Below are 22,791 nucleotides of genomic sequence, written 5' to 3' on the forward strand. Positions count from 1 at the left end.
ATTGGTAGAATTGACTCACTAGGCAAGAAATATGCAGAATGTTTAAAGTAGATAGAAAAAATTTATATCCGAGCAGGAGGAGATAATAATGTACATTTAGAAAAAATTTATATCCGAGCAGGAGGAGATAATAATGTACATTCCCCACATATGATGAAGAAACATGTAATTTTTCATCTCCTTAGGAAATAAAAATTCCTCTTACAGGTATATATTATTCTCTTAAAGAGTATATTGTATAAAGCTCTTTCAACTCTGCTCAAACCTCCACTGGCATTTAGGTTTCATGGCAAAGGAAACCAAAAGCATTCTTGCCAGCACAGTAAAAGGATTGTCTTTCTCCAAATGACCGGGAGGTCCTTAAACCCATTGCTTATAATGCCTAATATATACTTGTCAGGATACACTCTGGGCATAATGTTTCTACCTTTGATAAGAAAATGAATTCCATACTCCTATTCACAAAACATTTTATTCTCTAATCTCTCTGAGACCAGACAATCATTCTTTAGGTTGATAAACCTAAATATTTTTGACAGTTTATTCAAAATATAATTAGAAACAGCAAAACTGGGCTTTTATGATATAAACGGAACTGCTACACATACAAGATGTAGACATTAAACTGTTTTATAATCTCTGTGCAGATGAAACCAAGTCTTTTTTGTGTGCCATTTTACCAAAAAAAGCTTAACGAAGGAAAAGATTATGGCCTCCCTTTCCTGGAAACATTCTTCCTGTCCTAAATGACTTGTCTAAATATCTTTTTATGTCCTCAGGAGAATAAAGGCATGTACTTTCAACACATTTCACATTAAACAGTGGTCCTAATCTTCTGCTTAGTCTGTGTTAGCAAACTCCTGAGATCTGAGTTCCTCACTGATGTTTAAGGAGATGCACTTAAAAAAAAAAATCATTATCTAAGAGTCCAAGAAACATTTATTTTACTTTATTTAAATACTCAACTGATTTTCAGTCACTATAAAATAAAAGTGTTTCAAAAATCCAGATTCTTCTTTATTATAGACAATAGGTGAATTCCTAATAGAGAGCATAAAATTGTTTCTGTAAATTCAAATATCCCCCCTCCCATTGTCTGACATTGTAATTTTGCATTCTCAAAACTTTGATATCAAAATCTTGATATCAAGATACACTAAAAATACTTCTGGTAAATCAGAAAAAGTAATTGAAAGCAAACATTTAGAGGTGAAAAACTGAAAATTTATAATAAAATATTAATGATAACACATGAAATATTTATCTGTCATTAAAAAGCAAGGTATAACAGCCTTAAAAGCTCTAGGGCACTTAACATTTTAAAAACCTCTGGTCTTTTCAGGACCTACCTCACTTTTGCACATAAAAAAACAAAGTGCTATTTCACAGACCCTTTTTTTCCCCCTATAGCTCACCAAACAAAGGAAGGGCTTCCTCATACCTTATTTCATGATGCCCAGCTAGCCAAACCCTGTTCTCAGTTTATAATACCAGGAAAGGTGAAATTTCAAACACAGATCTCTCTGACTTCAAGCCAAATGTCCTCTGCCTGATGTCCTGGTGATCCTGGTCCACATAGAAAAGATTAAACTATGGTTAATATCTGTGTAAGACAAAGCATGATCTATTTGAAAAGATCTCCTATAAAACCTGTTTTACAGTAAAATTGGTTTAAAGTTGTGAACCAATTATGATGTAAATTTTATTTACATAGAACTCCTTAGTCCTCACAATATTGGATAAAGTCTTCCGCGTTTATAACTAAACTTCTGCTTTTAGAAAGGTAAGCAGTGTATTAGGTTTCCTTCCATATACTGCCTGACATTTTAATAAAGTCAAGAGGGGAAGACAGAGACTGACTTCATAAACTATTTGTTTATTATAGTAAAATCTTATTAATTCCGTCTTGCTGATGTGGAATGTGGGACCATTTCCCCCAGTATGTGTCTCTGTAGTATCTCGAAAGAAAAGGTTTGCTAAACGGTTTTCTTACACATGATTATTTAAAACCTTCTTAGCCTCTCAGGTTTTCGTACTAGTATTTCTGTGTCCACCCAAGTATGTAACTTAATCCAAGATCCTGTCAGATCCCACCAGATAAAATCTGTGTTAACTCAAGTTTTAGAATAGATTTATTATCTTACCTCCTCCCATCCCTCACATCTCACAAACCTATCATTTGTTTTCTGTTACAATCTTTGTTCTCAGCAAGTCACTTCAAATCCTTTTTGGAAGCAGGCAAAGTAGAAAAAAATAATAATAATTAATGAACACGATTGCAGGTTACTAGTTCAGAGCAAGCCAGGCACCTCTCATGTTTTCAGGTTGCACGAGTGGTCTCTGGACTGAGAGGTCAGGGCTGTGACTGGAGCAGGCGCTGAGATCTCCAAGTTGTCCATAACCTGACACTTTAGCCAACTGTTTGTCATGATAGTAAATGACTTGGTCAGCTTATGATTTTAGAAAGACATTTTTAATCTTCCGTGGGGTGTTAAATGTAGCAGAATTACTAATAATGCATTAGAAATGTCCTGCAATTTCTGAGATTCCTTTCTAGGAGGTATGATTTCTAAATATCAAATACTGTGTGAACACAGTCCTTGGAGAACTAGAGAGAAAGCCAGGTGTGGCAAAAAGAGGCCTGGGCTTCGGGCATTCTTGTGTGAGCTTAAACGCACCTCTGCCAGTTCCCTAAATGGTCCTGAATGGGTATATTAATCTCCAGAGCTGAAATCTCCTCACTGCTCAAGTGGGAATATTAATCCCTACTCAGAATGATGTTTAAGAATTAAATGCATTACCATAAGTAGATGGTACACAAAAGAGGCTCAGTAAAAATTAGCCGCCTCCTCTCTGTTGTCTATATTAAACAACCTTATGTATATGTGCTGCCAAAGCAAGCACTGTATTAAACAACCTTAGGAACTTGGATTCTACCATTATGGAATTTTGGTCATTTGACCTTCATTATTGTTTACCTATGCATTATCTGTGTAAAAAGGACTTACTAACCAGGTTGGGGGTGAAAGGATAATAATAACATATTTAATGAATGAAATAGTTTATAACTATTTTTTATGAACCTCAGGACGTTGCATACAAATTGGCATATCTGATTATAAATTCCTATTAGCTGTTCATTTTAAGCAGGAGTTCTACTTGGAAGCATTTTAAAGCACTTAGTTTGTTGAGTGAACTTGAAAGTCCCCCTCTCCTCAATGTTTCTAAACACTATAAACTCAGACTTTCTTCCTCTACCTTCCTACCCCCCAAAACACTCAACAATATTAATTAGTAGAGATTTTTAACAGTCTGAAAAGTTGTGCTGAATCACCCCTATATATAATACTGTCCCAATATTGAAACTATGTGACAGCACCGAAGGATGTTATGTGCCTTATATAACACCATTCAGGAAGTGGTGTATCTCCTTACTAATTCATTTTTTCCTTTGACTATCAGTTTGTAACAAAGTACAATCTAGAAGATATTTATACTTTGTCTAAAGAAGTGGTACAAGCTTCTCTCTGCACCATGAACCCTTTATAGTTTCAGATTTAGTGGCCAAGAATAAGACCTCAGTGCTGAGTCATGGCTGGAGAAATGTACTGCCAGATCTTGGCACCGTATTAAGGAATTCTTGGAAAGGAAAGTGGCTTCCACTGGCGTTATACCTATACACTATGATGTACAAACATTTTAAGCCTGTGCAACTATGGGGGGTAATGGTTATCTTTATGTATTTATTTCAATAACTATTTTAAAACAGGAAAAAGTGCTCTTTTTTTCCTAAGATATATTTTGTAATTATCATCCGCCATCTTTGATCTTACATTAACGAGCCTAAAAGGATTGACTATCAGTAATCAAAAAAAATAAAATTCTTATTTTTTTCTGAATAGATTATTTTTACTCTTTTTGCACACTGTCCCATTGGTCTTCATATTTCATTGTTCTTACATTCGATGTGTGTTCTGACTCAAGCCAAATTTAGGAAAGAATTTATTTCTATATTGGCACCAAAATGTTTCCTTTCAGTGAAATGTTTGTTGTTGTTGGACAGGTAGAGACATCTCCTGATTACCCAGAAAAGTTCTACATGTTGGTTCAACATCATCTGGTTAAATGAAGACGTTTTTAAAAGCAATGGGTAGGGTGCTCATTCTCTAGACTCACACTTTGACTTTTTTCCATATGGTTATATTTGACAGGTAGAGATTAAAGTAGCTCTCTGAATGGTAGTTCAAAACAGAAAGAACTCATCATTATTAAAACTCATGCCGAATTTCTTTTTGAGACAATCACTTTCTGTACGTCAGTTCAGTATCACATGCACTCACGTTTTGATGGTATGGAGCAAAACCAGAGATAGCTTACAGTGGCATTCTGGGGGGGGGGGGGTGTAACTTAAGAAATTGAGCCTGGGAACTAAATTTGGGAGGTATACCCTCCTGTGAGGTTTAAACACTGTTACTTTGAAGAACATTCTTTCTGGGCTTGATTATCAGTGTTAACTATTTATATTCTTTGGTACTATCATTCTCTGTTGAAAGTGTTCTTTGTGTATTCCCTTTGCCTTATATATTTTCTTAACCACTTCTGGAAATGAATTATTTTCTCTATACCCAATCAATATCCACAATATTTGGGCTGCATTTTGGTTGGTGGGGTGGCTGGGGCAATCAGTGCTCTGTAGCAACAGAATCTTTTTGAAAAAGGAGCAAAATAGTTTTTGAAAAGGAATAAGCAAGATAAAATCCAGGCAAACAAAGTCAGTGCCTGATCAGAATTTGAAAGGTAATAAAAATGAAAAACTAGGTAACACCAAAAATATGAATATTAGGGAAAAGACTAAACTGAGTACAAAGCTTAGGTAAACTTTAGTAAATTGTGGAATACCATGAACTTTTTTTTTTTTTTCTGAGAAAGATTAAAGAGGAAAAGGAGGACTGTCTCCATTCATAGATAACTGAGACCAAGCACAGAGTTCTTGAGCTTGTCAATACGGTTGTCATGTGGTTAGTAGCAAATGAAACCTCAGGTATGAGGCAAATACATGCTTCTGTTATATGGACTTTTAAACAGTGTATCCTTAGAAGTACAAGTTTATTCAAAACATTTAATTCTATATGTCTTATGGATCTATATGAAATGTATTGTCATATTTAGAATAGATTTACTCTAGTCCTAGTGTATAGTTCTCTAGTACTTAAAAACGCTGCTATCTGAACTGAAGAGGAAAGGAAGCCAAGAAAAAGCCTCAGATAGTGCCACTGACTAAAACTGTAATAATGTGGATTTGCTTAGTCCCTTTGAAAAAAATTGTGATTCACTTTATGGATTTTTCCTAAAGTACTATTGTTGGAAAATTAGATTCATCCTTTCTGTCACAGGTGAGTCAACTTTTTACCCCAAATTATTTGTTTATCATTAATACTCATGCTTGCAAAACTGTTGAAATATTGCACTTAAGTTAGCAAGACACTTTCAGCTTGAAGATTAAAATAGTTACTATTAAAATAGTTACTATTTAATAAATATTTGATAACAACAAACCTAATAAATGCCTCCTATTTGCTTATTGCTTCAGAACTGCATTTCCCAGACTTCAGCTCAAGTCACATGTTACCTGTACTATTAGTTAAAATTTTTCTTTAAATTCATTTACTCATTTATTTATTCATTCAACAAATATTTTTGGCACGTATTATGTAGGCACTATTCAAGCCACTTTAAAAATAACTTCTAGTCTTATTCTAAGATATATGTGAAATCATAGGTATAATGTTTTCATATTTTTCTAATATAAATTTATAGGGGTATATAACTATTAAAAATGATTAAAGGTCTGTCCATGTTCCACCTAAAACAATTTCACATGCCACCAGTGGCACTTTGGGAAAGACTGCTTTGGTGATTATAAAGCACCTTCCTATTTATAATCTTTTTAGATCCTCTCCATAAAGATGCACACAATTATTTCCATTTGGAGCTCAGGGAAGTGGCATTCCTAAGGGCACAAGTCACAAGCAGTTAAACCAGGCCCCAACCCTGGTCTCCTAATTCTAAGCTTAGTACTCTTTGCATGATACCATTCCCCCAAAAACAGGAGCTGATGACACTGTAGAAATGGGATGGGAAGTGAAGAATGAAAAGGGGCGATTGAGGTCAGCTGTTCTATCTCTGTTATGAAATCTGTGACGTGGCTCTGCTCTATCCTTTGACCTTGTGTGACAGCTTTGCCTCAGCACTAAGTACCAGCAAAGTAATCACCAAGAGATTTAATCCTGTTATCAGGGATTAAAACCTGTGGGGGAATTTTGACATCTTCTCTAGTTAACTGGCTCTATTCAAAAGTGATCTAGGATCTTTGGTCCAGGTTCTTCTAATACATACTATACCTCGCTTTCAGAGGGTCACTTTGGCTCTCTGAAATGTTTGTGTCTCCTTTTGTCATAGACTTACTTCTGAGATACACTACATGCTACTGTGCTGACCCCATATCAAACTTAATTAAATTACCAAATGTTTAATACGTGCCTTTTGAACAGAATAAGCAACCAGAGCTTCAGAGTTGTTCAGAAAACTCAAACTTCCACCATATAATAATGTCTGGCTCTATGGGTATGTTTCTAACCCTACGGAACAGACTACAGGACTATTTATGTCAAAGAATTATTATATCTAAAGAATCTGAATGAATGAAAGAAGGGATTTAGGATTCAACATATGTGTATATTGATACATGAGGTAATATATGTACTATAAATACATATAAGTTCTGGGTATCTTTTTCTAATTCTAGAATGACATGTGCAGAGTTATACCATGATAGCCATTACCGTTAGCATCGTCACTGTTAAAATGAGAATATGTTGGCAGATTATCGGTAAAGATACATTATAAAGTTCTCCCCCAATTTCTCACCAAGATAGGAATCAACTTATGGAGCTTCTGCCTTTTGGATATACAGGAATATAAGATTATGAAATTACAGATTAAAATAGTGTCTGAAATTACTTGCTCCTTCAGTGTAAGTTTTATTTTAAAATATGTATGTGTTTAATCTTTTTAATGTTATATTTATGTATTTGATTCCCAGTACTTTCTTCATTTACAAGTTAGCTAAGTAATTTATGAGGGAGTATTCATTAAATCATTAAATATGATTTCTATTTGACTAGAGATGGAATTTATTTTGTTGTTCCCTGATACCTTTGGTGGGGGGGAGGTATCCTTAAAGACTTTCTTGAATATTGTATAAGTAGATGAATATTTCCCCAGAAAAAACACACCCGCTTCAGGTATTATATTTCATAATACAGAAGAATACTAAAATTGTGAAACCAAATAAACTAAACATTTACTTGTGGAAATGTATGATCTTGTCATCTCAGAAATACAGAGTGATGTGTGTCTTACTTATATTTAGTTTCAGAAAGCACCATCATTGCTTTCTCTTTCAAGGTCATTGAATCCTTTATAAATAATGTAATTTATTATGAGATACCATAGAACCTTAGAGGCATATTTAAATGAAGAAATCATGGTAGAGAATTAGTTCAAAAAAATCACCAGAAAATTATCCAAGCATAAAAAAATTTTTGAAGATAAGTTTGAGCAAGTATCATCTAAATATCTATAAAACTATAATTGGATTTAAAATAATTTGACCTAATTTTTTTAGTATATGTGTATATACATATATACCTACGTGTGTATATATGTGTGTGTATATATTTATATATATACCTATATATATTATGTATATTTCAATGTATATTAGAGTTGGTGTGGTGGAGAGAGGTTGCTTTGGAGTCAGATCTGAGTTTCAGTTCTGGCCATGTTGCTTAAACTCACTTAGTCCCAACTGTAAAATGACAAAACAATACTGGTATGCACTATTACCGCATTAAATAATAAAACAGTACCTTCTACATAATAAATGCACAAGAAATGCTTTTACTGCCCCTTATTTCTTAATTAAAAACAAAAATAGATGATTTTTTAAAAGTGGTTCAACCTAACTAAGTTTTTAAAATTAAGACCAATTGGGTAAGTTTTCATTGTGGTGTGTTGCTTTGTTTCACTGTGAATCTGCTTTCTGTTGCCTGCATCAATCCCTGCTGCGATCTCTCACTACACCAGTTTGTGTCTAATAGAAGTTTATGTTACAGGAGAGCTTTCTCCTTGCTGCCAAGAAAATAATTTAAATATAAGCAGAATTAGCTATAAATTACATAAATGTAATGTGTGAAATATCTTTCGTACTTTCTTTGTGTGAGTGAATGCAAGATAGAACCTCATTTCTAATGTGAAATGTGAAAAGGTATCCAGGCACCTTTTTTTAAAAAACAACACATGGATATATTCATCTTACTTAAGCTTTTCCAGTCATCCCAATAAGACACTTCATCACTCCTGTAGAATTGTTACTGGAACAAAGTTCTCTCTTGTTCTGGCACAATAGATTAGGTATCCCCAATGAACGTGTGTATATAAGACATTTGGATCCTTTGGGACAAAATACAGAAGTCATGAAAAGGAAAATGTTTCCATTATTTGACTGTTTTTCTCATTGAATAATTAGAAGTGCTTGTTTTCAGACTTGATAATGGAGACCCTTTGTTAATCATTACTGTGTACTAGATTTGAAGGGGTCCAAGAAAAATTATTTATGAATGGTGTTCATGAGTCAGGAAGATTTAAAGACAAAAGTTAATCATTTCCTTGCTTATTAGTGTAAATTTTCTTACCCACTAGGCGTTTTGGCAACCTCTGAATTTTTATACAAAAGTAGTGTAGGGGTGAGGGAAAAACTGGGTTAAGGGATGGTGGGGGACTTACTTTGAAGCTATATTTACACAGCAAGCAGTACTGTTTCTACTTAGATTGTGTTTAAGATCAATAAAAGTAGCAGTGTTTTTCTAAATGTGTTTTTATTCACATACAACTTTTCCTATTTATTAATTGCTTTTCTTAGGAGAAGTGGCTTCAAGAACCATGATAGAGTTTATAAGGGGCAGGTGGCAAAGGCTGCACCTCCCCTTCCCCACTAATCCCCCAGCCACCATTTAGTGGCACAGGGCGATGAGATAGCAGACGTCACATAACCTAGGCTGGCAGGGGGAAGCAGGACAGGGGAGAGAACGCGCCCATCAGGTGTAGCAACACCCTCTTCCCACATCATTAAGGACTACGTGCAGCTTAGTGCCCCACTCGTTCTCTGGCCTCTGCAGAGCCTAACGCATACTGAATAACACTAGCTGCTCTATGCTTAGCTAAGTGTTCAGCGTGACTTGTTGCATTTTAATTCTCACAGCGATTCTAGCAGGAAGGTAGGTATTATTGTCCTCATTTTAAAGAGGAGGAAACTGAGGCTCAGGAAATTTAAGTGTTTTATTCATGCTGGAAAGTGAGGAGGTTGGATTCAGACTTCCATCTGCTGGCTCCAAAGTCCACCCCCTTCACTAACCACCGCCCTTGTTCATCCCTAATGTAATACAGCTTTGCAATTGCTGAGCATCAGACAGTGCAGAAAGCAAACCAAGATCTCTTGTTGATATGATTTTGTGAAATGAAGGTTATTTAAATTCCAAGTTTTGTTCTTAAAACATTATTTTGAAAATGTTGACACTTTTGAAAGCCAGTCTTTCATTTCCCCTGATGTTGCAGCCTGGGAGCCGCAGAATCAACCTCTGCTAGAGTGAGGACAGAGCATTTGACAGGGCAGTGAGAGTTAAGCCTCCCTTCCCCCAGTGCAGCACCTGCTTGTACAGCAGGAAAATAAACACACTGTTAACAATTGCAGGTCTGGGTAATGTGGTTTGGTCTTCATGCCTTCACTCAGGTGGAGCCCGAGAAGTTGAAGACACTAACAGAAGGTTTAGAAGCTTACAGCCGAGCCCGGAAAAGGAACAGAAAGTAAGCACTATTTTTTTTCTGTTTTGTTTTTCAAGCATATAATTTACTGGTTTTCCTTCAAAGGGACAATGAAATCTCACTGATTTTGTCCATCTTGGTTCTTGCCTCAGTACTGCTTAAGTTATCATCCAAGAGGACCATTATAGATAAATCAGCTACACAGAAAATATTTTCTTAACAATTTATACTGTGTGTGGGGTTTCCCACCTCATCAGCTCTTTCCTTACTCCTTCCGTCTCCATCCCTCCCATTTAATGGGAAAGAAAATATGATTAATATTCTCAACATGTAGCAATTAGTCTCTGAAAGTGTAGCAAAAGTATATCCCTTTGTAATTCAAATACTTTGGGAGGGGGAATACGCCCCCACCCCGAGTTGTACACATGTGAATAACTTTGGCAGATTAACTGTTAGTCAAAGTGATGGTAGATAATTATTTTTTCTTGGGGCAGGGGCATTAAGCTTTCTTTGGAATTATAATAATAAGTTGAACTTTGGGACATTATTATCATTCAGTTTTTTCTAGATCTTTATAGTCTGAGTAAATGTAGTATGGACAAGTAGATAATGTTTGAAACACAATTTGACTGTAATGCAATGTAGTTTTATATATCATAACTATTATTTCATTTTAAGGTAGAGAACTATAAATGTGCTTCTGTATATGTACATGGAAAGTTATTTTAAATATATATATAATCAATACACCTGTTCAGTTACTATAATTTTCATATTATCCAACATCTAAGAATTATGAAAACATAATGATTAGTAGTGTATCTTGTATAAAAGACTTATGTAATGATAATAATATCTATTAAAGGGCAATCATTCTCTTAGTGGTGTCTTCAGTAATTCTTGCCAGAGCTAAAATTTTAGAACTCAACAAGTCTTGGGGAGACTCTCTTCACCTCACTAGAATGTCTCATAAAAAGATGCCAGCTGCAAGGAGTAAACTCCTGTGCTCCTATGTTCGGGACTCCTTTGGAAGGTAGCAAGTTGGCACTGGTTGTGGTGAGGGCCAAGTGAATTGCCAGATTCACTATAGATCTGATAAGGCACACAGTGAGGCAAGTCCCCTCCCCTCTATTCTGACTGAAGTGACACAATGCAGAGGTTAGTAGTAGAATAAAGCCTATAAAATTCATACAAGGTCTGGATGAAAGGAGGGAAATTGCAAACTACCTACGTCACAAATTTTCAGTGGGCCATTTGCTTTAGAATATTCAATAGTACTTGTTTATTTTTTTATTTTTATTTTTTATAAATTTATTTATTTATTTATTTATTTTTGGCTGTGTTGGGTCTTCGTTGCTGTGCGCGGGCTTTCTCTAGTTGCGGTGAGCGGGGGCTACTCTTCGTTGCAGTGCGCGGGCTTCTCATTGTCGTGGCTTCTCTTGTTGCGGAGCACGGGCTCTAGTCTTGCAAGCTTCAGTAGTTGTGGCACGTGGGCTCAGTAGTTGTGGCTTGAGGGCTCTAGAGCTCAGGCTCAGTAGTTACGGTGCACGGCCTTAGTTGTTTCGCGGCATGTGGGATCTTCCCGGGCCAAGGCTCGAACCCGTGTCCCTTGCATTGGCAGGCAGATTCTTAACCACTGCACCACCAAGGAAGCCGGATAGTACTTGTTTATTGGATGTAAAATATCCCTGAAATCTTTTCTTTGGTGAGGTATGCCAGTTAGCTGGATTATGTGCAATATATCCAAAACTGTTGATAACACAGAAATAAAATAACTCCTCCAAATATTTAGATATACTGCCTTGAAATGAGCTGTATTTTCCCCATAAATTTGCTATTAAGCAATTTCTGAAAGGTAATGAGTAACGAACAGCAGTTTAAGCATTTTTCCTCAAAGCCATTTTGCTATTTCTGGTGAATTTATACGAGTCCTAAGTGGCATTATCTAAAGGAACTCTCATGAAACCATAAACTTAAGAGTATGGATTGGAGAGGTAAAAGACAAAAATATGAAGCAAAACAGCTTTGTTTATCAGACTGTTGTCTAAGTAGACTGACTTGCCTTATAAATGCCTAGTAGAATACTTTACATTTTGCATATATGATTTAAAATCCATTTTTCTATTCTCCCAATCAGAAGATGGGCCAGAATTACTGAACCCATTTATAGATGAGGACACTCAGACCAAAATAGCTTAAATAATTAGTTGAAGGTTACATAATGATAAATATGTTGAACCCAATCACTTATTTATTTATTTAATCATTTATTTATTCTCCAATTTAAGGAGATTAATTTAGCAAAATATCTGTGCCAACTAGGCACAATGCTATAGTCCCTGGACATCACTGTTTAGTGAAGGAGGCAGATGAAGAAACAAATAATTAAGATGCTAAAGTTGCAATGACAGGAATATGTATAGTATATTTGGGGATCACAGAGAAGTGGCATTAAACTCAGGTAATGGAAGACATCCTAGAGGAGCTAATATCTGAGCCAAACCTTACACACTGCATAGGTATTAGCCAGACAAAGGAAACAAGGACAATGGAGTGGGGGTAGGGGGTAGCATTTAGATGAGATCAGCATTTGGATTTAGGGGACAGGGAACTGTAAAAGATGCAGCCAAAGATATAATCAGGAGCCAGACCATAAAGGGCCTAGTAAGGCCTCGTGGGTCTCTATGTTATTTGGAAGTGCCTGAAGGGGACAGGTGGTTGGATTTTCACTTTAGATATAGCTATATAGAGGATAAATTTTAGGAGAACAGTATTGGAGACAAAGGCACCCATTTAGGAGGCGTCGTCAAAGGACAGGGGAGGATGAGGACCCAAACCAGGAGGGGAGCCATGAGAGTGGAGGAGAAGGAATATGATCAAGAAATATTTGGGAGGTAAAACTGACAGAACATCATGGTGATTTGGTTGGAATGTGAAGGAGAGCAAGCAATCAAGGACAACTCTCAGGGTTTTAGCTTGGGTGACTTCATGGGTAGTGGAAACTGAAATGGGGAACACAGGAGAAAACTGTTGAGTGCAGTGTGAGGTACCTGTGATCCCACAGGTACAAGTCTGAAACTGGGAAGAAGTGGTATTTGATTATGTAAAACTGACTGCAGTCACATAGGGATACTTTTACCAATTTAAATAGTGGGCTAAGGATTGAGCGCTGGGGCACTTGAACATTTACTAGAGATAATGAAGGAGATGGGAATAGTGATCAGAAAGGAGGAGGAGAACCAGGGGGTAGGGGAGTTGGTTTTTGACCTGAGTTGAAATCCTGTTTCCATCACTACATAGCTGTGTGTACCCTTGGGTATGTTATTTAACCTCTCTGAGCCTAAATTCTCCATTTCTAAAATGGGGATATTAATTCCAACCTCTTAGAATTGTTATAATATAAAGAGAACTTTAACGTAGTACTTGGCACATGGTATTTAGTAAAGTTATTTTTATGGTGAAGATGCAGGTGAAACAAACAAAATCATCACGTATTTTTGCCAGTTGAAACTTTCTATCACCATATTAGACGTTTAGAGCATTATGTAGTCATTTTAATTCTCAATATCCTATAATCAAATCAAACAGTACAATAAATAAATATCTTTAAAGTGATGTGCTTATTACAGCCTAATCACAAAAGAAATATTAATGTATTTATTGAAGAATCACTCAGGGTCATTTTCTACTTAAAAGAGGAAATAGCTTCATTAAAGAAAAAAATTGCATAGCTTTTAGATATGTCATGATTTTAAGTGAGGATCAAATCTTCTGCCTATATGTACATATATATTTGTTCAGTAACCTTATTTTTATGAATCTGGAAAGTGAAAAAGTAATAACATAAATCACACTTTTACTTTAAAACCAAGAAATGATACTTATTGTATTAAATTTTCTTTATCTTTTAAAATTGAAATATAGTTGGTTTACAGTATTATATTACTTTCAGGTATACAACATAGTGATGCAATATTTTTATAGATTAAACTCTGTTTAAAGTTATTATAAAATACTGGCTATATTCCCTGTGCTGTATGTTATATCCTTGTATCTTATTTTATACCTGGTAGCTTATACATCTTAATCCCCTTCCCCTGTCTTGCCCTTCACCCCACCCCCTCCCTACTGGTAACCACTAGTTTGTTCTATGTATCTGTGAGTCTGTTTCTGTTTTGTTACATTCCTTTTTTTTGTTTTTTGTTTTAGATTCCACATGTAAGTGAAAACATAGTCTTTGTATTTCTCTGACTTATTTCACTAAGCAAAATACCTTCCAGGTCCATCCATGTTGTTAAAAATGGCAAAATTTCATTCTTTTTTATGGCTGAGTAGTATTCTCATTGTATATATATACCACTTCTTTATCCATTCATCTGTTGATGGACACACTTAGGTTGCTTCCGTATCTTGGCTATTGTAAATAATGCTGCTATGAACATTAGGGTACATGTATCTTTTTAAAGTAGTGTTTTCACTTGATATATTGGGCTAGTTCTCCTCCCTCCAGATGTGGTCAGGGATACGTGCACTGGCAATCGCTGCCTCTGCCCTGGTCAGAGGGTCTGTGCGGGCTCCGTTCCCTCTAAGTGTGTGCACTCTCATTGGCAATGGCAGCCCCTGCCCTAGTGGAGAGCAGTGCCAAAGCGAGAAGGGCTGGAGCAGGAGCCCAATGCAGGCTAGGGAGTGTGCTGGCAAGACAGCCAAAGCACCAGGCTGTTTCCAATATGCTGTCTCTCTGCTGTGTGTGTGTGTGTGTGGCGGTGGGGTAAGCAAGTCTGTGCATGCACTCTTCAAGAGCGGAGTCTCGGTTTCTTACAGCCCTCCAGTAAGCCCCACTTATTTTCAAACCAGCTAAGGGGCTCATCTTCCCAGTGTTGGACCCCAGGGCTGGGGTGCCTGAATGTGGCTTGAACCCCGTGCTCCCCAGGGAGGATCTCCAAGCTGGTGATACCCCCTCCTCTTCTGTGTGCGACTCCCGACCAGATATCTTCTCCTCCCTTCCTACCAGACTCCATGTGGACCTTTCTCTACAGTCTTTGTTGTAGAAGAGTCATTACTGCTAGTCTCCAGGTCGTTTTCAGCGAGAGTTGCTCAACAAGCAGTTGTATTTTTGATATATTCATTGGGGCAGGGGGTGGGGTGTGCAGGTAGGTTCAGTGTCCTCGCACTCCACCATCTTGATCTCTCATGTGTTGAATGTTCTTAAATCTTCATACTTTCCCTATGGATTAGGTTTTAGAATCGAAGTTTCTTGACATTTATGTCTTATCCAAGTTTGTTCTGTTCTACATGAAGTGAGTTGCTTAAATTCTGACCTGATAGTCCAGAGCAACGTGCACTTCTCACTTCCCTCTTATTTCTCATACCATTCACAGATGTGTACCTGGCTTTTTTTTTTAACTAATGAGGATAAGGGTAATGTGTGACAATGTAGGCAGTGAAGGTAAGTGGCAATTATCTCCATTAATAACTAGAAATGTGATTATATGAACATCTTTTGCTTAATCAAGTAGCTTTTAGAGTGTCCATCAGTAAAAATGTTTATCATTAAATGTCAGTGGGGAAGAGAAAATAGTAGAAGAGACTCCATAAGGAGGCCCTCTGGACTAGAAGACTGAATTTTGACTAATTTTTCATTTCATGGACTCATGGAGCTTTCTCTTCCTCTTTTAAGCTCATTCTTTCCTGACTTGACCAGCTAGTATAAAAATTAGTATGCAGATTTGACATCTGGGAAACTCTCTTTACCTCTTGATTCCAATGATGTATTCATGTAATTTCCTGCGCCATGTCTCCATATTTATTCTCTCTTCCAAAAGTAGTCATTTCACCCTCTAATAACTACTTAAGTTTGTTAAAGGAAAAACATACTAATTACCTTAAATTGATACAAGGTGTTTATAAACATTTTAAATATCTCGTTGAAGAATGAAATCACAAACTCCTAAAATTTTGTCTATTTATTCAACAAATAATGTTGAATTATTTTTATTCTTTAATGGTGATGTCACTGTAATTTTTCATAGTTAGGGAAAACATTTTATGACTCTATTACTTTTGAAAACTATTTGCAGTTAAATATCCATCTTCTTCGTTATAAAATTGCAGTTGGTTTCACCAATTTTCCCCAAAAAGTCATGAAGTATTGCATACAAACAGTTGTCATAATACCTACTTCATCAGATTGTTTTAAAGATTAAATGAAATAATGTATATAAAGATTTAATACAATTCTTGGCACATGTAAACTTTTTAATAAATACTAGCTATTTTTGTTATTAAAGGTGAGAGAACCAAGATTCTCTGATGGTTTTTCACTGAAACATTTTACCTCTTTTTAGATATTTAGAACTTTTACATAGTCAATTTTAAACCCATAAGATAGTAAATAAAAATGCATAACAAATATCTTTTAAACTTATGTTCATACTTTTATACAAAAGAAATAGTAAGGATAAAGCTATTTAACACATTACAGAAGGTGTAATATTGTCAGGCAACTGGGCAGTTTGTGATACTGTCAAGACGTTTGCTAAACAGTCCACAAAAGGGGCCCCGGCCCAACCCCAGCTCAGCTTAAATTGCCCTACAAAGTCCTGGGATTGGATTCCTGTCCAGTCACCCAGAATCATGCTTAGCAAACTCCTCATTGGGAAAACAACTCAGACTGACTCCACAAGATGCCCGGGGCCCCTTAAAACTGGAAAAGGTAGGTAAATAAAAGATAGTATGTGAATAGATTATATCAACTTGGACAGTACTCAAAAACAGCAATACAAGGGAAAGAGAAAAGTTGCAGAATGGTAGGTATATCAGGACACCATTTGTATGATATATATATAAAAAACACGTAAAAGACAATACTAGATACTGTTCATATATATATATAAAAAACATGTAAAAGACAATACTAGGTACTGTTCATGGATATATCATATAAAATATTAAAACACACTGTAAGAATACACAACACAGTTAGTTGCCTTTGGGGAGGAGGGTGGGAGAGTATGGGACTAGGAATTGATAACAAATGGGAACTTCAGCTTAATTTTTTTATAAAAAAGAATTAAAGGAAATATGTAATTTATTAAGTTTATTTTTGGAAATGGGTTTGATAGGGATTGCTAATTTATTCTATGCACTTTTCTGCATTGTTTACATTTCTAAAAGTAAATGGGAAGAATATAAAAGCTAGACACTAGCTTACAGGCCAATAAAAGGGGGGGGAAGAGGTTGGTGCTGCATTGCCCTTATAATTTAGTTACAACCACTACATTAATCTTTCCTTTCAGTTAAACTGACTTAAGTGCATATATATTTCCCAAAATATGGAGCCGTTGTTTCAGCTTTAGACAAATATTTTTATTTAGTAAATATATGGAGTATCCACAAGGTACCTAGCAGTATACTACTCAGGATTATATACAGAAACTAAATGTATGAATTTTTCAGTCCTGGTGTATGAGGGTAAAACTTGGTGAGGGCTGTGGTAAACCAAAAGGCCTCATCTAAAAGCATTCCACTAGGGCTTCTCTGGTGGCGCAGTGGTTGAGAATCCACCTGCCAAGGCAGGGGACACAGGTTCAAGCCCTGGTCTGGGAAGATCCCACATGCCGCAGAGCAACTAAGCCCGTGCACCACAACTACTGAAGCCCGTGCACCACAACTACTGAAGCCCGTGCTCCACAGCAAGAGAAGTCACCACAATGAGAAGCCCTCACACTGCAACGAAGAGTAACCCCTGCTAACCGCAATTAGAGAAAGCCTGCGTGCAGCAATGAAGACCCAACATAGCCAAAAATAAATATATTTATAAAAACGAACAAAAATAAATAAATTTTTAAAATAAATAAATAAATAAAAGCATTCCACTAAAGCTCAAATATGTTTCTAAACATGATGTGAGCCAAACCAAATGGGTCTGTGAGCCAAAGTCTTCTACAACTGCAAATTTCCAGTCTCCATGTAGATGCTGGGATAGGACTTAATTCTTGGAAAGCCATGCTAACAGCCTATTTTGAAAAGGTTTACCTCTGCAGCTTTTCTGGTAATTGTCGTGACAAGATAAATGAAATGAATCACCTTAGTACTCAGAATAATTGGGTAATTCTTTATATGCATCAAGAAGGAAATATTAGAGTGGACATAACTATAGACATGGATAGTGTAGATTTGCCTGATTTTAGTAATTAGTTCAACAGCTTCCTAGATAAAACTTTCAATCATGGCAGATGTTCCATGTGTTATAGTACATGTGATGGTATGCTGAGTGGAGAGAAAAGGTCAGACGAGTGATAGACACTCTGAGCCCATCATTCTTTATTTGCTCAAATAGTTATGTCATTTTGGTTTGTGGGGGGAAAAAAAAATGTGGCAGAGCCTCAGGTGTAGCGAGTTGAACTGTTTCCCACCTGGAACAAATGTGCACCAGGATTTCAGCCTTCACTTGCTCAACTCCTGAAGCCAGGACGCTCCAGAGAGGGTAGAGGGAGCTCCCTAGTGGCCAGAGCCTGAAGTTCAGAGCCCTTCCTCTGGCTACACAGCCGGACCGCCTGCAAAAGAGACAAGCCAGAACAAAAGGCAATGCAAAGCAGGCTGGACTCTCAGAGGACAAGCTACATCGGTGGGAAAAGAGACCTGTGGCCCAGCCTTCTTGCAAAATCATCAGACTATGGAAGAAACATGTGGATGGGGAAAGAATCCATTTTCCCCAATCATGTGTTCAATTTTTTTTCTGTAGTTATGTGACTTTATCATTAGTATTCAGTCGTGAGAATCCCAGAGTGTTTTGTCATCTGAATTGTCAAATGTGAATATAAATTGACTTTCTCTTGCGGAATGGGTACTTCTGTTCTCTGATTAGGGAATTACATTGAGATTTTGTTTCTTTAATTTGTTAATCTGGTGTGTTGTTTTCATTAATTCCAGAAGTGGAAAGCTAAATAACCATTTAGAAGCTGCTATTCATGAGGCCATGAGTGAACTGGACAAAATGTCTGGGACTGTAAGTTAATTTATTTTTCCATTATATTGTGTTTCTTTGGAAATAAATTGTATTATACTTTTTGGTAAAGTCTCTTAAGTACTGTCAAGCAACTCACATAGCAATGCTAAATTACTAGGCTCAGAAAAAGACTGATATCAGAAAAGATTAAAAATAACTTAAGAAAAAATAACCTAGTGGTATTAACTATGTTTTTTTTCTGAGATAAGTCCCCTTTTTTCCCCATATAACATTCTTTTAAAATGTGAGCAGCAAAATATTGAAGTTCAAATCACAGCTTTTACATTTGACTCTCAGAATAGCAGTGATCATTAGTGTTGCCTAAGTATTCAGTAATATAAATTTCACTCTGCCCATAAAACAAAAAGGGAAATTGAACATAGGGTCAAGATCAAGAGTATATAGATCTCTCATTTCCTTTCTACTATTACGTAAAAAAATAAAATATTTGGCCCAAAATCCTGTTGTTAAATTATTTAACACTATAACCACTGGTTTTAAAGAAGTAGAGTCTACTTTTTCTTTTCATTTTTATTGGATGGTGCATATAATAGTGTTGAATGTGAGAAGTTTACTCATCATTCTCTAATTTATATATTGGCTAATGTAAATGCTCAAAATATAATTTTGGTAATCTCTAATAAATGTGAATTATCGAAAGCTACTCAGCAATGAAAGGTAATTTACGTTTACTTGACACTGTTAAGAAGGTTATCTGAATCCTAACAAGTCATCTAGTGGCTATTGAATGACAGAGATAAGTTATACGTTCATAGAGTGTTGGGATTGGTATGGACTTTAGAGATTTTGTGATCCGACACATCATTTCAAAAGTGGGTAAACTGAGACCCTGAGATGTTAACTTTCCTGGTAGAATTATAGGAAAATTCTGGAGCGGAGATTATAAACTCAAACGCCTTCTAGGGCCAGGCAAATAATATCATTAAGTAAAAGGGGTCAGGTATGAGTAAAAGAGCAATTTCAGTGGATTAAGAAATGCCAACCAAGATGCACTGGTCAAGGTAGGCTGTGTACCAACTCTCAGTCTTAGAGGCTCAACGCCATAAAGATGGTTCCTCACTTGGGTCTCCTTCTGGTTGAGGAAGGGCTTGCTCCGCACAGTCATTCAGGGGCTCAGATTCTTTCTATTTCTAGTGTCCACCCTTCCCTAGGGCCTCAGAGTGCCCCATTACATCCTTTGCATCCAGCCCAGCAGGGGAGAGAAGACCGTGTACACAGAGGACACCAGGATAGGTTTTATGGGCCAGACCTGAAAGCTCATCACTTCTGCTAACTTTCCACTGGCCTGACCCAAAGGCCATCATGTGGCCTTCTTAATTCAAGGGGACCAGTAAATGTACTATACACCGTGCCTGCTCAGGGAGAAGAGAAATGGGTTTGGCAATATCTCGCTAGTCTCTGTCTCAGGACATTTGGCCTTTGTGGCCAGCAGGCAGTCAGCAGTGCTGGGGACCCTGGCAACTTGGGGGCTGTGCTCTGTCCAGAAGGAGCTCCTGCTTCCATGCTGCGGCACATCTGAGCCATGTGAGGAATTGTGTCAGTGTTGCAAGATCTTCCCATTTTTCATGAGATGCTACAAGTCTAGAAGTAAAATTTCTCATTTTTTAGTGTTGCCAACTATTTTTGAAATATTAAAACACCATATAGCTAAATAAAATCCCTTTCCAGGCCACATTTGATCCACAGCTTACTAGTTTGCAGTCTTGAATAAAGGCTTCTTTCCTCAATTTTAAAAAGGTTTCAGTTGGCTCTTTATCAGAGACTAGTGGTTTTAAAGAATGTATATGGAGGGGTTAGGAGGATGAAGCAGTGTGAGAAACTCATAGGTGTTATTTTTGAAATATAATATTTTTTAAAGTTTTCTGTATTTGACTCTGAATAGCATTGGCCTTTGCTTTTATCTACACATTACCTTTAAAACATGCATTTGAGCCAACTTGTAGTGGATCTTGAGAGCTGATTCTGCACATCTCTTCCCAAGTCTGAGTTCTGTGACATCCCATTGGTAGCCTGAAATTGGCCGTGGTGGAAACACGTATTATACCACAGAGATTGGCATATGCTACAGTGGGCTTGTGTCCCTCCACAGGGAGCTGATTGTTAAGCATTTACTACACCATTGCCTTGGGCGCATCCTGCCTTTCCTGGGTCTTGACCTTGCCCCCTCCTATCTGTATCACAACAGCCGCAGTACAACGTGGGGCACCTGATCACCTCCCTTGCACTTGTCCTCTGCCCCTCAAAACCATACATGCCGTCTGATACCTGGGAACCAAGTTCTGCTGCTGCCCCACCCCATTCGATCTGATACACAGCCCTAAATGCGGCTAGTTTCTGCATTAGTGTATAAAGATGCGTTGTATGAATTGCTCTTCCCAGACTACACACACTTAGATTTGCCAACAGATGGTAGTGGTATTCTGTTTTCCATCCGATTCTTCTCCTAAGTAAACCTCCTTGGGCTGAGCTGTGAGCATGTTTGTATTATCTTTGACCCTTCATAGCAGTTATAAAATAAGTACAGTGATGAAGTAAAGAAGAAAATATGTTTAGTATGTATTTATCCACTTTTCCAGACTTCAGTGAAATTAGTGATCCAGGGAATCTCTGATGGGAAACGTCTTATTTTTGTCTTAAATGGACAGCGGGGGGTATGCAAGTCCCATTTCCCACATTGATTTTTTTTTTCCAGTTCCTCCTCTGTATTCCACTAGTTGCGGGGGGGTCCACAGAGCGTTGCTCTGCTTGTTCGTTTCCAAGATTCCTCATCCTCTGTAGTGACTGTGGGCACGCTGTGATCTGGGCCTTGGTAAACATTTTAAATGCCTCAGGATATCAATGATAGAAAATGAGGGCCAGAGTCTGTTCCCTACCCTGTTTCTTTGTCAGAAATCGTATGGTGTTTGTGATTTCAATCTCTGTTGTTGTTGTTTTTTTCCCCATCTCTTTTATTTCCAGGTTCACCAAATCCCACAGGGAGACAGACAAATGAGACCCCCCAAACCCAAGAGGAGGAAGATCTCCAGATAACAGGGACTACTTCACCAATGCGCAGTGTTTATTAAAGGAATGTGCACAGATATAGCTGTATATAAGTATTGATATAGCCACTGTTATATCAATATTTATACTATGGCAGATAGTTAACACCGCCACAGGGTGCTAAAAGAAACAGTGATACAATATTTTTTTTTTTTTGATCAGGAAGGATAATGAATGCTGGAAAACCAATCAGAATCCCTGAATGATGAGAGTGATAAATAGTCAAGAGATTACTGAGAAACTCTTTTTCTATAATACTAAAATTGTGATTATAAGAAATAGTCCAAATGTTTCTGAAGAATTTTCCATGTTGTATATAGAAAATGCAGAATTTCATGGTGATATCAAAAATGTAAATATTGTACAATATTGTCATGTACAAGCATACCTAATGCACACTTTATCTTTTATTGTACAAAGAAATAGTGTACAAAATTCTTTGGTTTCTATGGAGTACACCTACCAGAGACTACAAGTGTAAAGTGATAAATAAAAATACAACCTAAATGCTTTTCTATGATAATGTAAAAGATGCTGTTTTTGTATTTAACAGCAGAGAAAAGGCATGATAATGTATTAACTGAATTATGACATACACTGCACACCACTGAGTGTCCATCTATATTGTCTGTTTGGAATGAACCTTGCCTGGAAGCACTGGACTTGATTTCGGGTGTCTAGGAAATCGAAACCTTGCCGATTTCTAAAGGGACAAGGGCTCACAGGTCTAAATTAAGAATTCAGAAACTGCAACCATTTGTTGCATATTTTTTTTACCTAAGTTTTAAAGTAGGATAGGTTTTATAAAAAAAAGAAATCTTAGATGGGATATTTTACTC

The 22,791-nt window shown here is 36.8% G+C and overlaps 1 protein-coding gene across 15 annotated transcripts in view; it reads left to right on the plus strand.

Annotated features, from left to right (window-relative positions):
- Window positions 1–22,368, plus strand: part of MBD5 (methyl-CpG binding domain protein 5) — a 413,153-nt gene extending 390,785 nt beyond the window's left edge. For 12 of the 15 annotated variants that reach the window (XM_059927806.1, XM_059927809.1, XM_059927808.1 and 9 more), the window contains 3 exons: window positions 9,812–9,924; window positions 18,814–18,889; window positions 21,869–22,368. In XM_059927806.1, coding sequence (XP_059783789.1) covers window positions 9,812–9,924; window positions 18,814–18,889; window positions 21,869–21,940 — 261 coding nt within the window. In that variant the 3' untranslated portion in view covers window positions 21,941–22,368. The remainder of the gene's footprint in view (window positions 1–9,811; window positions 9,925–18,813; window positions 18,890–21,868) is intronic. The other 3 variants (XM_059927811.1, XM_059927812.1, XM_059927813.1) reach the window with 3 other exon arrangements.
- The last annotated feature ends 423 nt before the right edge of the window (window positions 22,369–22,791 follow it).

This window comes from Balaenoptera ricei, chromosome 7 (assembly GCF_028023285.1).
Source record: "Balaenoptera ricei isolate mBalRic1 chromosome 7, mBalRic1.hap2, whole genome shotgun sequence".
Lineage (NCBI taxonomy): Eukaryota > Metazoa > Chordata > Mammalia > Artiodactyla > Balaenopteridae > Balaenoptera > Balaenoptera ricei.